Genomic DNA, 17,370 nt, shown 5'->3' with positions numbered 1-17,370 from the left:
TAGCCCAGCCCCGTCCGTCTTTGGGGAACTTTTATATTTATAGTAAGGAAATGTCTGATGGAGTCATTTCACTTCCAGCGACGCATTTGTTGATCCTGCCATTGCAGGAATCTTGACCTTTTTGTAGAGTTCACAATCTTATACGTATTAGACATTTGAGAGGCTCGCTGCATTCCATGTCTTTCACTTTATGCTTTTCATTCTCATCCAACCCATACAAACACACTGTAACACATCTGTGAAGATATGAGGTCAATTAAAGGCAATCCTAAAGCTTCCAACCGGTGAAATTGCCTTGCCTGATTGCTTGGAAAACAGTGCCAAGTTACACTGTCCTATAGATTGACTGTACTATTTATTTTCATTTCCATTTCATTTTTCGCCTAAGTTTGGTCAGCCTAACTCGCTTCACAATAAACCACTAACAAATGTAACACGTGCATCTAACTCACCGAATTCTGTGTTGGTCTTGGTGTCTCTTCCCCAGGAATCTTCTTACCCAAACAGGCAACTCTCCAAGCCTCCTTCACCTCAGAGTCGAACACAGTGAAGACCAGGGACACTGACAGACCCTACGAGACAGAATCATCCTTAGCAAAAGTCTGGTACCTCACATGAGAAGCCAGTATGTTGAACGTGCAGAAAGCGCAAACCTGGAGAAGGCAGAGGACGTCAAATATATAGTAGAATGCCAGAATGCTGTTGTTCACAGCCATCAAACCGCACAGCCAAGTGGAGGTGGCCACCATTAATAGCAGGAAGGCATTGCGGATGGTTGCACTGAAAAGGAAAATGGGTTTTGGTAAGAGAGCGGTTTGACACTACCGTGTAGCGATAAAACAATCCATTTTAATATATGGGATGCTTTCTTTAAAAATTGTGTTCGGATTATTTGCCCAGCCAGGACTCACATAACTGGAAGCTTCTTGGACTCCTTCTGAGAAGTGTTACAAGACATCTTGGCTACAACCATGAAAATTCCTCCATTCATCTGAACAAGGAGACAGTAATTCACATGTAGTAATGGCCAGAAAAAAGAAAGGAATGACTTTACATTGTTTACAATGACTGTCCGCTAGTTTCCCCAGGAGAAAAAAAAATGAAAACGGAATCCTTACCAGTATGACGATGCCGATTGGACCGGCAAAGCTCCAGATGAGCTTGTCGTAGATGGAGATCCAACAGAAGTCTGGGTTTCCATAACCTTCTGGATCCAAGCCCACAGCCAGACCTTTGATAAAGAGACACACAGGCAGCCACAGCCACTTAACTTTTAATTAAGAACAAGATCACTTAACTATTTCGTAATGTATGGTTTATCTCTACAGATAAAATCAAATGCTGTATAATAAACAATACTAGAACCTTTTGAAACATTTTATTAATTTATTATAGAGAGCTATGCATTTACGGGCACCCTACGGGGGGGGGGGGGGGGGGGGGGCGGAATGGGTTGAAGACTACTTAAGGGCAAGTCATGCCATAATTTTCTCAGTGGGGCCCACAATTTCACATTTCATTAAGTTGTGCATGCATAAGTTATTAAATAAAGGTAATTAAATTAGTCCTGAAGAGGATGAGTGCCGGCAGACTAATGAACAGAAGTGGCATTAAGACCAGCATATGTTGATTTTCTGAAAACAGCCAGATGTGAAATGAATTTTGCACAGATCAAAACTAAGGCAATGTACAATGGTGGAGATTTTTAGATCCATTCCATAATGATTGAAAAATGCAGCCAAAAGTTTGTCATTTTTGTTTTGATTTATTTAGTACTCAGTTGTTTTATTTCTCTCGAAAGATTGCTTTTGTTTTCATTAAGAAACCACCCATTTGTTTAAAAAGGCTGGTTCTCATTTGTTTTGAAGCCTCCATTTGTGTGTCATGGACAGAAAAGGATAGAAAGTAGTAAGTAGACAGAAAATGCTTGCTACAGGGTATAGTAAAAGGGAGGGAAAAAATCTTCCTTGTGAGTACGTGTCAATTTCAGGTTTCATTCCATATCACTGCTGAGCTAGAAATGTCCCTGAAACACAATCTCACAAATGCCTACTGCACATGTTATCTGCCCAGACAGCTGCTCTAGGGATTGGAGGAAATTGGCTATGCATAGGCACAGAGATCTGAATGTTGTCAGCCCACAATTAAAATGCCTAAATATAGTGGTCACTGCAATAAGACCAACGTCCCATCACACCAGAAAATATAACAAAACTGTTTCCTTCCAAATAACTTTTGTTTTCCTTAGATGAAAACCTTTAACTGCCCATTTCTATTTGCATTAGAATGAAAGGCCATGTGATTTGCAGAAACTCTTTGCCATGCTTGTTACCAGTAATGATGGCAGGCACGCCCCAGCCGATGGCATAGTAGAATCTCATGGCGCCGAAATTGATGTTGCGTTGCTCAGTCTGCATGCGGTAGATGTGAAGGCCCTCCACAAACATCCAGGCAAAGGTGGACATGAAGAAATAATGCAGCAAAATGGCCACCACCGTGCACAGGAACTGCAAGAGAATGGGAGGAGGAGGAGGCGAGTGACTCAGATCCAAGACGAGGCAGATGGCTCCAAGTTAAGAAGCAGATAAGAGGAAAGAGAAAGATGAAAAGAGGTGTGCAATAATCCTTCCAATATGCCAGGCACACATTTTGGAAAGTATCCAGCCTCACTTGACTAGAAAAAAAAGTATATTTAAAGGTGACAGCCATCATTTCATGCCAATATCACAACCACACATTTTATAGTTTTTTTTGCTTTTCCAATGCATACGAGACTTGCAAAAATTAAACAAATCTATATAAAAAAATGTTGTCACGGTATGACCTAATGTACTGAAATGATACAAGTGCTAATGGGGATATTTCAGTTTTTCATGACCCAGGTTTCCATCAGGTGTTGTAGTCTTTTATCATTAATAATTTGGGACATTTTTGTAAAACTACATTTGTAATTTTGTACATTTTAAATACCTATTGACCAAAAACAACATTATCTTATATCTAATCCAATATTGGAATTCTTCGAAAATATTTGGCCCATTATCTAGATAATTATTATTTATTTTAGTACGTTGAACTACATGTTGAATCAAAAAAAAAAACATATACTACTAGTATTTAGTTTTAATCTAACAGAAAAGTCTAATCTGAGTGTGTTTTTTTTTATTCACCTAGAAGGCTGCTATTCAAATGGATTAATTTAGTGTAGTAAATAAAGCATACCATATACATATATATTGAAATACATTAATTAATTATATAAATAGTGTTAGTATCCAACTATGATCAACTTGAATATTTATCACTTAGAATGCATCTGTTGAAAATAATTGAATGGGGTTATAAAGACACACACATACACACAAAAGTAAGGCATACACTTAACAGTCGAAATAAGAAAAATTGTAAAATGACAATGAGCACATACATGCTCAGCTAAGCATGACAGCCAATGTACCTTATTGAGACAGCACATATAGTAGTAGCTCAGCTGGAGGTAAGTAGACCCAATGTACACACAACTGAGGATACACTTTAATTAATTAGATTTCATGCTGACTGAGCACATATGTGGATGATATATCTCAGCACATACAGATAGACACGTATGTAGATGAAATTAATATAACCGAATGGGAAGTAGCCAGAAGAAAGAAGGCGAGCAAAGCCCAGCACTAAATATTTTTTAAAGAGTAAATGAATATCATACAGAAAAAACAAAGTCATATTTTAGAGCCACGGGTTTTAGGCTTTCTGGTCGAACGCAATGATTTTTGAAATTTTGACCCATGTTGTTGAATATTGGATTAGCCTTTGCATACGGCTCATTTTGTGACAGACGTCATTTGCCAGTGCATTTTTCTTAGCTTCTTTTACAGATTGATTTGGGAACAAACCATCTGGTAAGTCAATTTTGGATTGATGCCAACATTTATGCAGGACGCAGTATGAATGTCTGTACATATTTCAAAATTTCTGCCAGGAAAAAAAATCAGTTAAAGTGGGACTACATGTTTAGGTGGCAGCAACTGTGACACAGACTCATTGACAAAAACTTAGCAGGATAAACAACATTTACCTGTTGTTCAGTCTGATTTACACCCAACAGAAATACGAGCGCCGACAAAAACATGGCTGCCGCTGTGTTGGAATGGATGCTCCTGGTGTTGGACTTGAGGCCTCGGAGGCAAGAGAGCACCAGGACGGTGAGGAGCAAAGCCAGCATGGATAACAACAGTGAGGAATATGTGATTAGAGCGAGTGTGTCCAGATCACCCTCCAACTGCTGCTTGTGAAAGGAGCAAAGAAAAAAAATGTAATTTAGAGTTTATATCATTTCACATACTTCAATACAAACAAATTCCATATAATAAAATTTTAAAGACCTATTCATTGGTAAACTGGAGAAAAAAAACACTAAAACTGGATGTGTGATGCAAATTTTGAGTTGCATTCTCTTTAGATTTGCTCCAGTTTATAAATTTACACATGGATCAGAAGGCAGACAACCTGGTCCCTTTCATTGATGTTTCTAAGGTTACTGCCTTCTCAGCTGCAACACCTGATTGAAGTAAACAATTGTGCACACATCACAAACCTCTCTTTGTGAACTATCCATCAGCACTCCGAAGGTGCCCAGCCTTTGACATTGACAGCGAACATGTGAGGTGTTCCTGTAAACCACCATACAGTCCCTCACGGTCCAACAGCCACTAATCTCACATCTGCAAGGCCACATAAAGAAACACATCATTATATAATTCATATTAATACCCTGAAAAATGCCAGAGCTAAATTTCATATGACTAATAGACCATCGTTACAGCCGAAATGAAGTATCAGATCATTTCTTAATGAGATTGGCTAAAATAAGTGAAGTGCCAAACAGTAACACAATGTCAAAACCTATTTAACACTCTTCAAATAGCGATAGCAACAAGTTAATGTGTGTATCACTTGTAACACAAATGTTACGACTTCTACTGATGGACATTGCTAATTAACACACCAAACATACTAAACATCACATGGAGAGCCGTACTCAATTTTTGCAACAAATGAATACAGTTATTATTGTTTACATATTTTTGCTACTTTTACCCACTTTATAGAGCGGTTAAAAAACTTAACATTTTTGACCAAAAAGGGTTGTTATACCCCCCTTCCCTGATCCCTACGTCCCCCTACATAAGCACTTCACTTTTACTCTAACGCTAACAGTGCATTTACTTGACTATATACTACGTATTTTGTTTGTACTTAAGCACCTGAATGTATGCGTGTCGATCCTGGAAGCCCTATTTCTGATTTTATTCTAATATTTTGGTCTCTGCAATGATTAATTACTTTTAACTAATTAATTTTGACTTATTGTTGCATTTAGGTTTTAATTTAGGAAGGAAAGGGAGCCAGGTGGTTTTAATTCATTGAAAAAAGTTTTTTTCACCAAAGAGGATGCATGAAATTACAAAACCTGGTCATTTGGCACTCATTTGGAAGGCACACAACAATAGGGTCGTTTTAGTGAACTACACAAAATACACTCTGCGTGTACTCACTGGCTGCTGTGGTTCCACTGTACACATAGTGGCTTGCTACGATTGGCTGTTTCCAGTAGTTTAAACTCTAGTAGAATGGGTTGGTCCAAATGTCCACCTACAAAGGTTTGATTGTTGTAGACAGAAATGGTAACCACTGGAGAATTCATAACTGGGTGCCTGGGAAGTCTGAAAACAGAGAGAGTGCGGGTTACTGTTTTAATTCAGTAAGCAGCCGTTTTAGCAGATTTAGAAGCCAAATTGAATTGTGTGACGACAGCCCAACCTTTTATATATTGTGACAATGCATGCCGTCTGCTGTTCATAGTTGCAACCTAAGTTTCGGGCAATTCTTACTTTTGAATTATTATATGGGAGTGTGTTAGTCACAGCTGATGTCTAGAAAATATAATTGCATTCGACCATTAAGGTCCCCAAAACATGTAAGGTTTTGACATTGACTCAGTGAAAATTTGAGACAAAACACTAGAAACCTATAAATTCTCACCTGACTCCTCGCCTGTCCGTGTGATATTTGGGAGGGAGAGCTCCTCCCAGACTTCGGTAAATGAGCAAAATGACAATGGTTATAGGAGTGTCAGGTGTTGCAACTGCTCGCCGGGCTGCAGTGTGCTCTCCTGTCTGGTTTGCTGAGAAGCTTACTGGTTCTTGAACAACGCCAGGAAGGGGGATGTCTGAGAGAAAACTCTGCATTAGTACTTTCCCTTCATCATGTAATGCTCACATCTTCATACAGTTGTTTCAGTGTATTTATTCTCACGTTCTTTCTCTGTGCGGTCCTTTTCTTTCCAGTTGTGTTGCTGTTGTCGTTGGGGGACAAGGGCGGCAGGGGGCAATATGACATGGGTGTAAGGATCCCACACGGCCTGACTACGAAACAGCGTGGTATGGTAACGTGGGAAACGTCGCCGTACATGGGTATGGTTCTCCACCCGATCCAGATTCATGACTTAAATGCAGAGACAAGCAAGACCCCAACTCATTCAGTGTAGCCCATTTAATAGTAGATATTGTATAAAGAATTAAATCCCAATGAGGTTGTCCTCAATATTATCTTTTTGACTGATGGCTAGCCAGGCCTTGTCTGGATGTTGGTCACTTGGAACTCACCAATATTGGGAGCCACCAGTGCTACAGGGTTGAGGTAGGTGAGCTTCATGTTCTGGGCTAGATTCTGTGTATACTGCCCCAGCAACTCAGACAATTCAGCCGGACCACTGGGAACGTGGTTCTGACCCTGAGCAAGGGCGCGCCAAAGTCCCTCCGTCCCAGGACCCAACAACACACTGCAGCCGCGCAGGATGTTCTGGTAGAAGTTGAAAAAGTACATGTTGGTCCATTTTTAGATAGACAACCATATCAAAAATCTTCTAGACAATCATGCTTTTCAGAGGAGACTATGATCCTTTTAGTTAGGCTCCATCACTTTCTGTTACAGAAATTCTTTCGAAAACATACATGCAAGTAAAGGCAGAGTGGAAGAAGAACAAATGTATGAAAAATATCAGAAAACATTGTTTCTGTCCCTTTGCTGTTCTGTTTGTAGACCGATACATAATGAGAGAGCATAGGAGCGGTGGGGGTAGTGGGGGTGCAAAGTCAAGTTACTGCTCAGGATGCAAGAAGGTATTGGAGCATTGATCCTCAGGGGAGAAGACAGTAACAGAGTTTAGTGGAAAAGAAAGAAAAAGCTCGGCTGAATGAATTGGAAAAGACAGTGACTAGTAAACAATGTAATGTAATGAAAAACTTAGACTAACGTTTGTAAACAGATAAGAAAAAAAAGCTCTTGACACAAGGAAATCCACTAGCAAGGCATGAAATGTAGTCAAATGGGCACAAAGATATTCTCCGCATACTCCAAATTATTGATGAATTGTTCACTGGAAAACTAAGCCAACAAAATAGGCTCAAATAAATTACAATGCAATGTTCTTTTTAAAGACTGACAATATTTGAATAAACTTTTCATGGTCATTTTTTGGAGAAGGAGACTAGTGATTAAAGAACTAAAATGTTAAGACTGTAATTGTACAGAATAATTAAGAGTCACATTTGGAAATGGTTGATTTTAACACATATGACATACTATCTCAGATGAAGTGTGACAGGGTGGCAGTTCATTTCACTCACAGTTGGATTTCTTTCGAGATCTCACTGAGTTGCCATGACAACTGTATACGTCTATTGATCACACAAGGCAATTATACACTGACTCGGAGTGTGTCGCCCAAATCCCAACACCAACAATAACATCTCTCATAATTATGTTGGTATGCTACTTATACAGTTTAATTTCTTTGGTAGTGTGACACAAGTACAGATTAACAGTGTTTTATTGTTTAATTAATAGCAAAATTCAATACTAAACCTAAAAAGCGTTCTCACTGGTTGTCGAGCCTTCCAAAGGCAACATCAAAAGTAAGATTCATACCACTTTAACTACAAGAGAACACTAAAGATAATATATTACTTCCCCAAGCATGTCAGTTTCTATAGCAACACATGGCAAGAGGTCTAACAATGACTGAGCCCCTAATAACAGCACTGGGCGTAGTCACAGTTCCAATCCTTCCTGGAAGACTCTTCCAACAAGCGACTAAAAAATACTTGAATATGAGGATAGGCAGCATGAAAGATGAATGAATAAAACTTTCCCTCCTTGAGCGATTCACATGAAGCTCTATACAAAACACGCATTGAAGGGAGCTGCATAATAACAAGAACAATGGCATGACAGAAATGCCTGTTTGTGTTCACATGCTCCCAGACTGGTAATATGGCAGGGTGACATTTGAAATAATAGATGAGCTACAACTACTACATTGCCATAGCAACAGCGCCTGCTGGTCTTGGGCTTCCATAGCTGGGCGTCAAGTGTGTTCGGCGATAATCTCCAATATATATTTTGTGCAATGATGTAAACAGGAAATTATCATTAGGATGGCAGTAATCCTTTTGTTTGGCTAAATTCCCCACAATTAATTGCATTTGCATGGATTAGAGATGTTGGCTTTAATCTACTTTACTGTAGTTAATATGATACAATCAGACCAGGCCATGGTCGAGAGTGCCAACAGGCTGAACTGTTCAAAATCCATCTAATGATACCCAAATTGAAAGTAAATCTGAGTCAGAAACAGAATGACATAATGATAAATGGATTGCATTTTTGGATAGGAAGCTAAGCATCAAGTATGGAATTCAACATATAAAAATTCAATCTCAATGTTCTTCAGAGACAAACACGTGACATACTATATCACACAAACAAACACATCTGACAAAGCAAGGCTTGTGAGTTCTTACTCTTGTCAAAGCATATGATTGACATTTAGTCCACTGTGTTAAAGTTGACAATAGGTTAAAATGTCCTACCTCATTAAAGTGTGCATCCTGGGTGGCAGTGAGTCCAAAGCCACTCTGAAGGGTCTCAAAGGTGAGCAGGCGTGAGAGCAGTCGCTCAGCGATGAGCAAATCGTTACCATACAGGCGCCCAGTGGCTTCAGTGATATCACGGAGCTGATGAGCAAGCTTCTTCTCCATGATTGTATTCAGTTCTGTCTCATTGCGTTCAAGTGAATCCAGCTGGGTGAAACAAAAGAAATGAGCTCTTTTGTTGTTTAAAAAACATTATAATAACACAGCTATGGAATGTCTGGCTGCATGCATTCTTGCTGAGTTAAAAATATTATTTTTTTATATCTTGAGTGGTACTTGTCAACATACAGCAGCATTAAGCTCCACAAATGGAGGAGAAGTGCAGTTATAAAGGTCTGGCTCCATCCAGCCTCTCTCAACATCACAGTGTCGTATGGCAGCCCCTGCAAGCCAGAAAATGATTTGGGTTGTCATTGCTGTTGAAGCTCCATTCCAAAAGGTCACAACGTGTATGGAATGAATGAAAAGGAGTGTGGACTCACCCACGGAGCCTTTGGGGCAAGGCACTGCAGCAGGCAGGTTGAACTTAGTCCGAGGCCACCAGATCCCCTGAGTGATGGTTTTGGGGCAGCCGTCGTAAATGACTGTATGAAAATAGCAGGAACAACCTTGGTTTGTTTCACTTGGAGAGATGTGTGGAAGATCAATTGTAAAGTAAAACTAAACCATCATCCTTGCCTTCACACCCTGAGTTTGTGACCTCAGCAAATGGGTTATCGCACGTGTTGCACTGGCGACCAATCACGCCGGGCCTGCACGGGCACTGGCCAGTCTCGGGGTCACATGTCCGTGAAAATGAGCCGACGGGGTAACAGTCGCATGGCAGGCAGGTATCCGAGCCCCATGGACGGTAGTGAAACTCCTGAATACACAAAAAAAAAGTGAAATCATGGTGACACATTTAATTGCATTCTATTCATGTTTCTTTGTGTAAGGTGTGCCACCAACCAATTCTGTACTATACGAAGTATATTTTGGAATTCTGTTTAATATTCTATATGCGTGCAGTGTGGGGGGGGTATTTACTTTTACGTTAGACTTTGTTTTAATGTTGTCATGACATGTTCTCTCAAATAAGATCTGTGTCTCCTACCTTGCAGTGACAAAGTCCGCTTGTCTTGTTGCAGTCGGGGTCAAAGCCTTTATTGGTATCACAATGACAAGGCCCACAGGTGGGGGAACCCCACCAACCTCTTGGACACTGATGGTCAATCCTAAATTTTCACACAAGACCGTCAACGTGGAGAAGACTATTGCAGTATGTAGATTGAATATAAAAAAGCAAGAAAACCTTTTTTTAAATTCCCAGTTTGGAAACTATGACGAATTATAACTTCATTAGTATTCCAATCACGAGTTCAGCCAATTCATTGGCCTTTTTTTTCCTCTGTGTTTATTTCTATTTTTTATTATAGTGTAAAATTTGGCTGTCAAGTATATGTTTGGCTGTCTCAGGCTTCTCAAGAGAGAAGAGGGTAAGCAGAAGGAAAAGTTTTGACTGCTGCTGCTAGCTACAGCATTTTACAGCAGTTCTTCTAACTCGTCTGAACCACAGTTTCAACGACGACAAAAATTCAATACAGGTTCGGAGTACCTTTGATGAAAAGGCATTTCGTATTCATGCCAAACATCCATTTTGCCCATTTCTTATTTTTCTTTTTAATCTAAATGAATTGCACAAGTTTCAAGTTGCATTTTTGGTTGGAAAGGTTTTCATTGTACGTATAGTTCTTGCATTGCACTTTCAATGAATATATTTATTGTCATAGAGAAACCCACCTGTTTTGACAGTACTGTCCATAGTGATTGTCTCCACAGTCACAGATGTATCCATTTGACGAGCTCGGCTTCCTGTGGCACTGGGCTTCATTTTCACAAGGATTCAGATGGCAAGCCTCAGTGCAGCCTTTCCCATAGTAACCTGTAAGAAATAAAGAGTGTTTGAAATACATATTTCCTGAGAGTTCTACTGGAATATGAGCAGCAAAATACCCCTAACATTTATGTAAAACTTTTTTTTGCCAAACACTAAGGAAAAAATGGTGCCTTGCTGCTGTACACCATGTGCAAGTGCTGTGATTTTCTTCGAACCATAGCAATATTATTTATTTATTGAATGCAAGAAAAAAAATCAATATTTTGCAAAACTGTTATGTATGAAAATTTTACAAACGGAAAAATTTGTAAATTCACTCAAAGGAAACAATGCAGAGAGTACAACGCATTTTCCTAGTAGTAGTAGTAGTTATACTTTTGTCCAGACTTTTCAAGGCGTAAATAAGCCAAGAAATCTTAAGGGTTTGTATTTCACAATCCCAACAACAGAAAACATACAACCCATTTAAAGCAAGTGCCTTAGTGCCAACGTCTCTCAAATGCACACACTCCACACATTTAAAGACACCCTTGACTACCAGTTTTATCATCTATACATCTCCATTCATTCACCATGGCAACTGACAGAGCACCGTGACGACGGCCTTGGCTTTGTTCACACACTTAATGACACGGGCCTTGAGATATCAACACGGGAGAGGAGCGAGAGTCTCACTGTCAGATGTGGCAAGATTTGAGTTTGCACTAATAAAAGCTGGAGTCTAGATTTCATATCGTGCTGTAGAGTTTTGAAAGCTTCATAAGAAGTAACACAGAAGCTGTTCTTCCTCTCAGGTTTGTGCTCTAACTACAAAATGGGAAGTGTTTTTGCTACATCAAACAACAAATTGCAATTTAACTTTGACAAATTAAATGCAAATTGAAATCCCACACAGGAAATGAAGTGTAGTCCTTGGCCAAGACTATGAGAGATTTTTTTTCCGATACAAAAAAAAATTGCATTTCACTGTGATAGCCAACTGAAGTTTACATTTTCACAATATCTAACCCATCATCGCCAAAAAGATATGAAATAAACGATTACAATATTTCACTTGGTCTAATTTAACTATGTGAAATAAAAGTTTCACATTCTAAAATGTCGAACAAAATAAAATACATTTAACAGTATCCTGGATGAGATGCACTTGTAACTGAAGGTACATGATTTATGAGCAAATCAATCCATTATGTTAGATACATTGTTGTGTAAATCACATAGCAAGAAAGACTTGCGTCGTTGGTTAATCTGTTTTTTTTTTGCATTAACTGCAATGGTGGGTGATTGGCGGCAGTTTTATTAAAAACTCTGAGGAGACATTTTAATTAGAGTCTACATGGATATCAGCGATGTTTTACCTGGGTAACTCACACTGCTATGGCAATCTATTGCTAATAGCCAAAAGAAATGTCACATGAGTGAAGGTCTTATTTAAAATTGTGCAAAATGTATCTTGGAACAATCACATACAGTCATTTGCATGTGTTTGGTCTCTCAAATGAAAGGGAATTATTGAGTGCATACCTCTCTTTTTATTTTTTATTTCTCACTCTGCTCTTATTAAACTTTCATTTGTCTCTCAGCTGCACTCATTGTACAACATTCTCCATTTTTAATGATCATTGTGCCAATGAAAGATAATGAAGACTGTAGTTTAAAATAAACAGAGCATGTGCGGGAAATTTTTACATGTTTAGTGTGTAAGATTCTGTTCATGTGTGTGCATGTGCGCATGCCTTTGTGTGTACGTGTGCACAGTGTTTGCGGCGAATAAGATGGGAGCATCAGCCGATGGGCTATGGGAGGATGCTTTGGGAAGAGCATTGCCTCAATGCTTCCTTTCCTACTCTGCTGGGCCGCAGGCTCCTAAACAAACACGGTATGCTCTTCATCTTCCAGCCCATATGCACACACTCATTTTCTTTTTTGCACCCCCCGCCCGAGTATTTTTTGCTGCAAGCAGATCTAATTTTCTAACTTTTTGATTTGCAACTCCTCTTGAACTTTATGGTTTGTTTGGAGTAGCAGGTAAATCGTTTCCCCTCTCATCTTAAAGTAAATCTAATTGTTTGTGTGTGATTGGGAAAGACCCCTGCAAAGGTAAAAGAATCCATCATCAACTATTTCTCCTGTAGTAAAGATTCAGTATTGAATGATTTTCTCCCTCACGCATTGTGCCAAGCTATTCATGAAATTTGTCGCCCTTGCTTCCTAGGGTATTTAAAGAGACTTTCTCGAGATCTCTTTCTTCGCTTTTCTCTTTTTACCGCCTCAAATCATTTCTGTTTACATCATTCCCATCTGCCATTACATTCACTTAATTAACGTTAACATTTTCGAGCCGTCTGCTCCTCCTCCCTTTCAAATTCCTGTTGCATTTCAGCTCATTTCTTCATCTGTTTGCTTCTACTGGCGTGACCGCTTTAATCTCTTCTTATCTGCCTCATTAGATCCAGCGTACGATGAAGTTCTGTGGAAAGTTTTTGTTTCTTCTCGTCATGAAGAGGGTAGCTTAAACCCTTCCTCTGCCAACTAGTTCACGCAGTCCAAAATTTTCTGCTTAGGTTATTTGTGTTTCATTCACAAACAACAAAAACAGAATAAAAGCCAAGCTCCTTTGCTCTTTTTTAGGAACAAAAAAAGATGTCTCATGATTTTTTTTCTGTTATACTGTTTTATGTGTTTTTGTTGTCTCATCTCATCTCATTTTCTGAACCGCTTTATCCTCATTAGGGTCGTGGGGGGGGGGGGTGCTGGAGCCTATCCCATCTGACTCCGGGCCAGAGGCGGGGGACACCCTGAATCGGTGACCAGCCGATCACAGGGCACAAGGACACGGACAACCATGCACACTCACACCCATATCTAGGGGTAATTTAGAGTGTCCAGTCAGCCTACCATGCATGTCTTTGGAATGTGGGAGGAAACCGGAGTAGCCGGAGAAAACCCACGCAGGCCCGGGGAGAACATGCAAACGCCACACAGACGGACATGACCTGGATTTGAACCAAGGACCCCAGAGCTGTGGGGCCGATGCGCTAACCACTCGTGCCACTGGGCCGGCGTGTTTTTGTTGTACCAAGTTATAAAAACGGTATATTGCCTTTAATCTACAGTGAAAATACAATTGACTTTTTCCACACACCTCCTTTGCACTGCAGATATGACTTCCAATTCATTTTCTTGACATGGAAAGATGATCCCAACCAGCAGATAACCAACTGTCACTCACCAGGTTCACATATGCAGGTGTGCCGCTCCCATTGATCCAAACAGCGGCTGTGGCCTGGACATGGAGATGAAACGCAAGGGTTCCCGACATTGCAGCCAATCTCCACTTTGACCGTTCTGGAGGGGCGAGGCAGTGGGGGGCCGTCCGGTCTCACACCAAGGCGAACACCCTAGAAATGTAGAGTTATAAACAACCACATTTTTTTTTACATCATATAACCTTTTTTTCTTATAATCTTGCACATTCATTAATTATCCATCCATGTAGTCCCACCTGTATGCAGCCTCTGATCCCATTCTGGACCTCCCCAGATCCCAATACTCCTCCCACGTGCAGATGTTTGACCTTCAGTCCATGAATCTCATTTCCCACTATCGCCGTTCCCTAATGGAGAGGAGAAGATGGAGAGAGGTCAAAGGGGAACAGAAAAGGCAAAATATTACCATTAATAATAAATAGAAACTGAATGTATGAACAGAGATCCATAAGAATTTCATTGAGTGTTTAACCTTGTCAACGGAAATGTGTTATCAATGAAGATAGCAAGGTTATCGTTCTTTTGACAAAAAAAAAAAAAAAAGTAAATGATCGGGGAGAAAATGACTTCGGACACCAACTTTTTACGTGGAATATTTCTAATACACTTTCTATTGTGGTTAAACCACCATGGACTGTATTTGAGTTAACAGTAGGGGAGAAAAGCAGCATTAAAAAAATGGGAGAACAGCAGACAGAACATTTGATTTGATGTAATAAAAGCAAACAATCAAATCATAATCGATGCACAGAGAGCAAATGCTCAAGTGATAGTGTCATGAAGCAGCCATCGCTGGGAACATTAAACGTCAAGCATGAAATAAAATCAATAAACCCAATTTACAGTTAGTCTTCCAGCCATAAGCATTGATGTTTGCCCGACAAGCCCTACCAAACATTTTCAATGACCATCACTGTTTAATTAACAGACGCAGTGTAGAATAATGATGTCAACTGCTCTAAATATTGTCACTAAATTAGTTCAATTAAGTCTAGATAAAATGTTTGCATCAGTCTGTGCATTTCTGCAAATATAATGTGTTTACAATGTTTTTTCTGTGTATTGGTTAAGCTGCATCAGCCATAAGTCTGCCATGCAAACAGCCTAATGGGCCTGGACAAAATAGTTTTCATTGGCTGATCCTTATACTGTAACACAATGTGTTTTGGCTTTACATCTCTTACTTGGTAAAGCCCAAAGTCAAGTCGAAGTGTGGCCACGTAACGGGTTTCGCGGCCACTGTGAACATCTCGCAGCTCCAACTGGAGGTCGTGCCACCGACCGTCTGCCACTTGAACCTGATCCAGCCTCAACCTCACTGGTCTGGTAGAACCTCGAGTCACAGAGAACACAAGCTGACCGTTTGACACCTAAAAATTGAAGAAAAAACAACCATGTGCAAAAACTTTCGAGAAGCCAACGAAATATGAAGAAGTCCAGAACAAAGAAAGCAGCGTTTCATAACCTGGAACAGCAGGCTGATGTACTGGCCGGCCTGGGCTTGAAGAAGCGTCCCCTCTCGGGCTCTGGTTCGGAACACCAAGCCCAGGTACCAGGGTGTGGAAATGGTCACGTCATTCTTTAGGTCCCACCAGAGGGCACTGTTTCCCAGGAAGCGATGGGGGTGTGGCATCACTAAAGCATGAGGAGGAATTGGGCGCAAAAGTTAAGAGGCATACTGGAAAACCAAATTAGGATGAGTCATTGGACTTGAGAGGATATATTAGGATTCTAATTAAATAGTGCTCCTGTAAGTGTGTGTGCGTGCTTAACACAGAGCGAGTATATAGAAAGGAGTTTCTCTTATAAAGATTCTACTCACACATTGATGCCAGCAAATGCTAAGCTGTTAGTGATAGCACAGTGCTGAGACAAAAATAAGTACACATCCAACTGTGTGTCCCACAAGGTTAAAGTTTCTAAAGAATTTCCTTCATGAATGTGCATTTGCTATGTGACTATACATATATGTTATCACATTTGACAGAAAAGTATTTCCAGCATTTAAGCAGACGACAACGGTCATTTTCTAACTTAACTGGAGAGTCATGGCCCAATGGTTTTGGCCACCATTTCTGAGTGTATTACAACTAGGGACTATTTTGAACTTTGTATCCATTTTCCAATAAATATTCCACAGAATCTGACATTTAATTCCACGAGAAACTGCTTTATAGCATGCAATGTCAGACTGCAATTTGACTGTCCCTCTGTTTGGGTAAAAAAAATAATTGACTTAATCATCAGTTCTTTATTTTTTTCTGACATTCAAGCAAGCCATTCAAGTTTTACCAAGCAGATTCAATAAAAGCAAAAATTCATTCACTTGTCGCCTGTTGCTGTTTTTGATACTCTTACTTGTAAACAAACTGATCTTATTTTTCAATGTGACTCCTGCTCATCCTTGGAAACAGCTTTTCATTTCCTGCCCACAATCCAACCACGATCTGGTTCTACCCTGGGGCTCAGCAATCAGCTCCATCTTACTTTTAGTTAAGAAAAAAAAAACCTCTTAAATAATCTTGATATGAATAAATACACCCATTTTGCACCTCTTAGTCCTTCAATTGTCCCACGAAAAGGCCCAAGTTAATAAAGCCCAATAGACACTGTTGTGGTAACTTTAAACTGTGATGCTAAGTATTAAATATTTTAATATTTAATATGGCTTTTCACAGTAAAACAGATGATATATGGAATATTTTCTCACCGTGGCTGCAGTCCTTCCCTCCATACCCGAGAGGACAATCACAGGAGAATGTCTCCCAGCTGATCCTGCAGGTTCCACCATTCTGACAGGGGTTGGACTTGCAGAAAGGAAGTTTGGCACTGCACCCTATCATAGAAGGGGGAGAAAAACATCACTCTTGATGAATTTGAGGCTAAGATCGCTTCAAACGTGTATACTTTCATTTCGGCCATACACCTATGACATAAATCGTGATCTATTTAGCATTATTTCTACATAAATAAGAAAAAACATTGAAAACACACAGAGTGACAAGCACATTTTACAGGGAACTACAATTGATTAGCATTGCTGACCTGGCTGTGTTCCATTGTTAGCAATAAACCCAGCCAGGTCCAGCGGCTTGTTGTCAATGTGCAGCTCCTTCATGCAGCCGATAAACTCCCTGGTGCCAAATGGGAAGTTATCCGGAACGTTAGGCACCCCACCCAGGAACAATGGGCCAGTCAGGTCGAGTGACCTGTGAAATAAGGAAAT

The 17,370-nt window shown here is 39.9% G+C and overlaps 1 protein-coding gene across 4 annotated transcripts in view; it reads right to left on the bottom strand.

Annotated features, from left to right (window-relative positions):
• celsr3 (cadherin, EGF LAG seven-pass G-type receptor 3) overlaps positions 1 to 17,370 on the bottom strand; it is a 51,649-nt gene that overhangs the window by 7,875 nt on the left and 26,404 nt on the right. For all 4 annotated transcript variants that reach the window (XM_077601461.1, XM_077601468.1, XM_077601478.1 and 1 more), the window contains 23 exons: positions 17,190 to 17,353; positions 16,855 to 16,980; positions 15,610 to 15,779; positions 15,329 to 15,514; positions 14,381 to 14,491; positions 14,108 to 14,276; positions 10,779 to 10,920; positions 10,093 to 10,213; positions 9,678 to 9,861; positions 9,482 to 9,583; positions 9,288 to 9,382; positions 8,937 to 9,146; positions 6,669 to 6,864; positions 6,319 to 6,507; positions 6,046 to 6,232; positions 5,559 to 5,726; positions 4,598 to 4,724; positions 4,079 to 4,285; positions 2,333 to 2,507; positions 1,119 to 1,231; positions 912 to 991; positions 654 to 780; positions 453 to 572 (listed from right to left, as the gene is read on the bottom strand). In XM_077601461.1, the coding sequence (XP_077457587.1) occupies positions 453 to 572; positions 654 to 780; positions 912 to 991; positions 1,119 to 1,231; positions 2,333 to 2,507; positions 4,079 to 4,285; positions 4,598 to 4,724; positions 5,559 to 5,726; positions 6,046 to 6,232; positions 6,319 to 6,507; positions 6,669 to 6,864; positions 8,937 to 9,146; positions 9,288 to 9,382; positions 9,482 to 9,583; positions 9,678 to 9,861; positions 10,093 to 10,213; positions 10,779 to 10,920; positions 14,108 to 14,276; positions 14,381 to 14,491; positions 15,329 to 15,514; positions 15,610 to 15,779; positions 16,855 to 16,980; positions 17,190 to 17,353 (3,469 nt within the window). The remainder of the gene's footprint in view (positions 1 to 452; positions 573 to 653; positions 781 to 911; positions 992 to 1,118; positions 1,232 to 2,332; positions 2,508 to 4,078; positions 4,286 to 4,597; positions 4,725 to 5,558; positions 5,727 to 6,045; positions 6,233 to 6,318; positions 6,508 to 6,668; positions 6,865 to 8,936; positions 9,147 to 9,287; positions 9,383 to 9,481; positions 9,584 to 9,677; positions 9,862 to 10,092; positions 10,214 to 10,778; positions 10,921 to 14,107; positions 14,277 to 14,380; positions 14,492 to 15,328; positions 15,515 to 15,609; positions 15,780 to 16,854; positions 16,981 to 17,189; positions 17,354 to 17,370) is intronic.

The sequence above is a fragment of the Stigmatopora argus genome, chromosome 1 (assembly GCF_051989625.1).
Source record: "Stigmatopora argus isolate UIUO_Sarg chromosome 1, RoL_Sarg_1.0, whole genome shotgun sequence".
In the NCBI taxonomy this organism is placed as follows: domain Eukaryota; kingdom Metazoa; phylum Chordata; class Actinopteri; order Syngnathiformes; family Syngnathidae; genus Stigmatopora; species Stigmatopora argus.
This window is presented reverse-complemented; position numbering and strand designations above follow the sequence as displayed.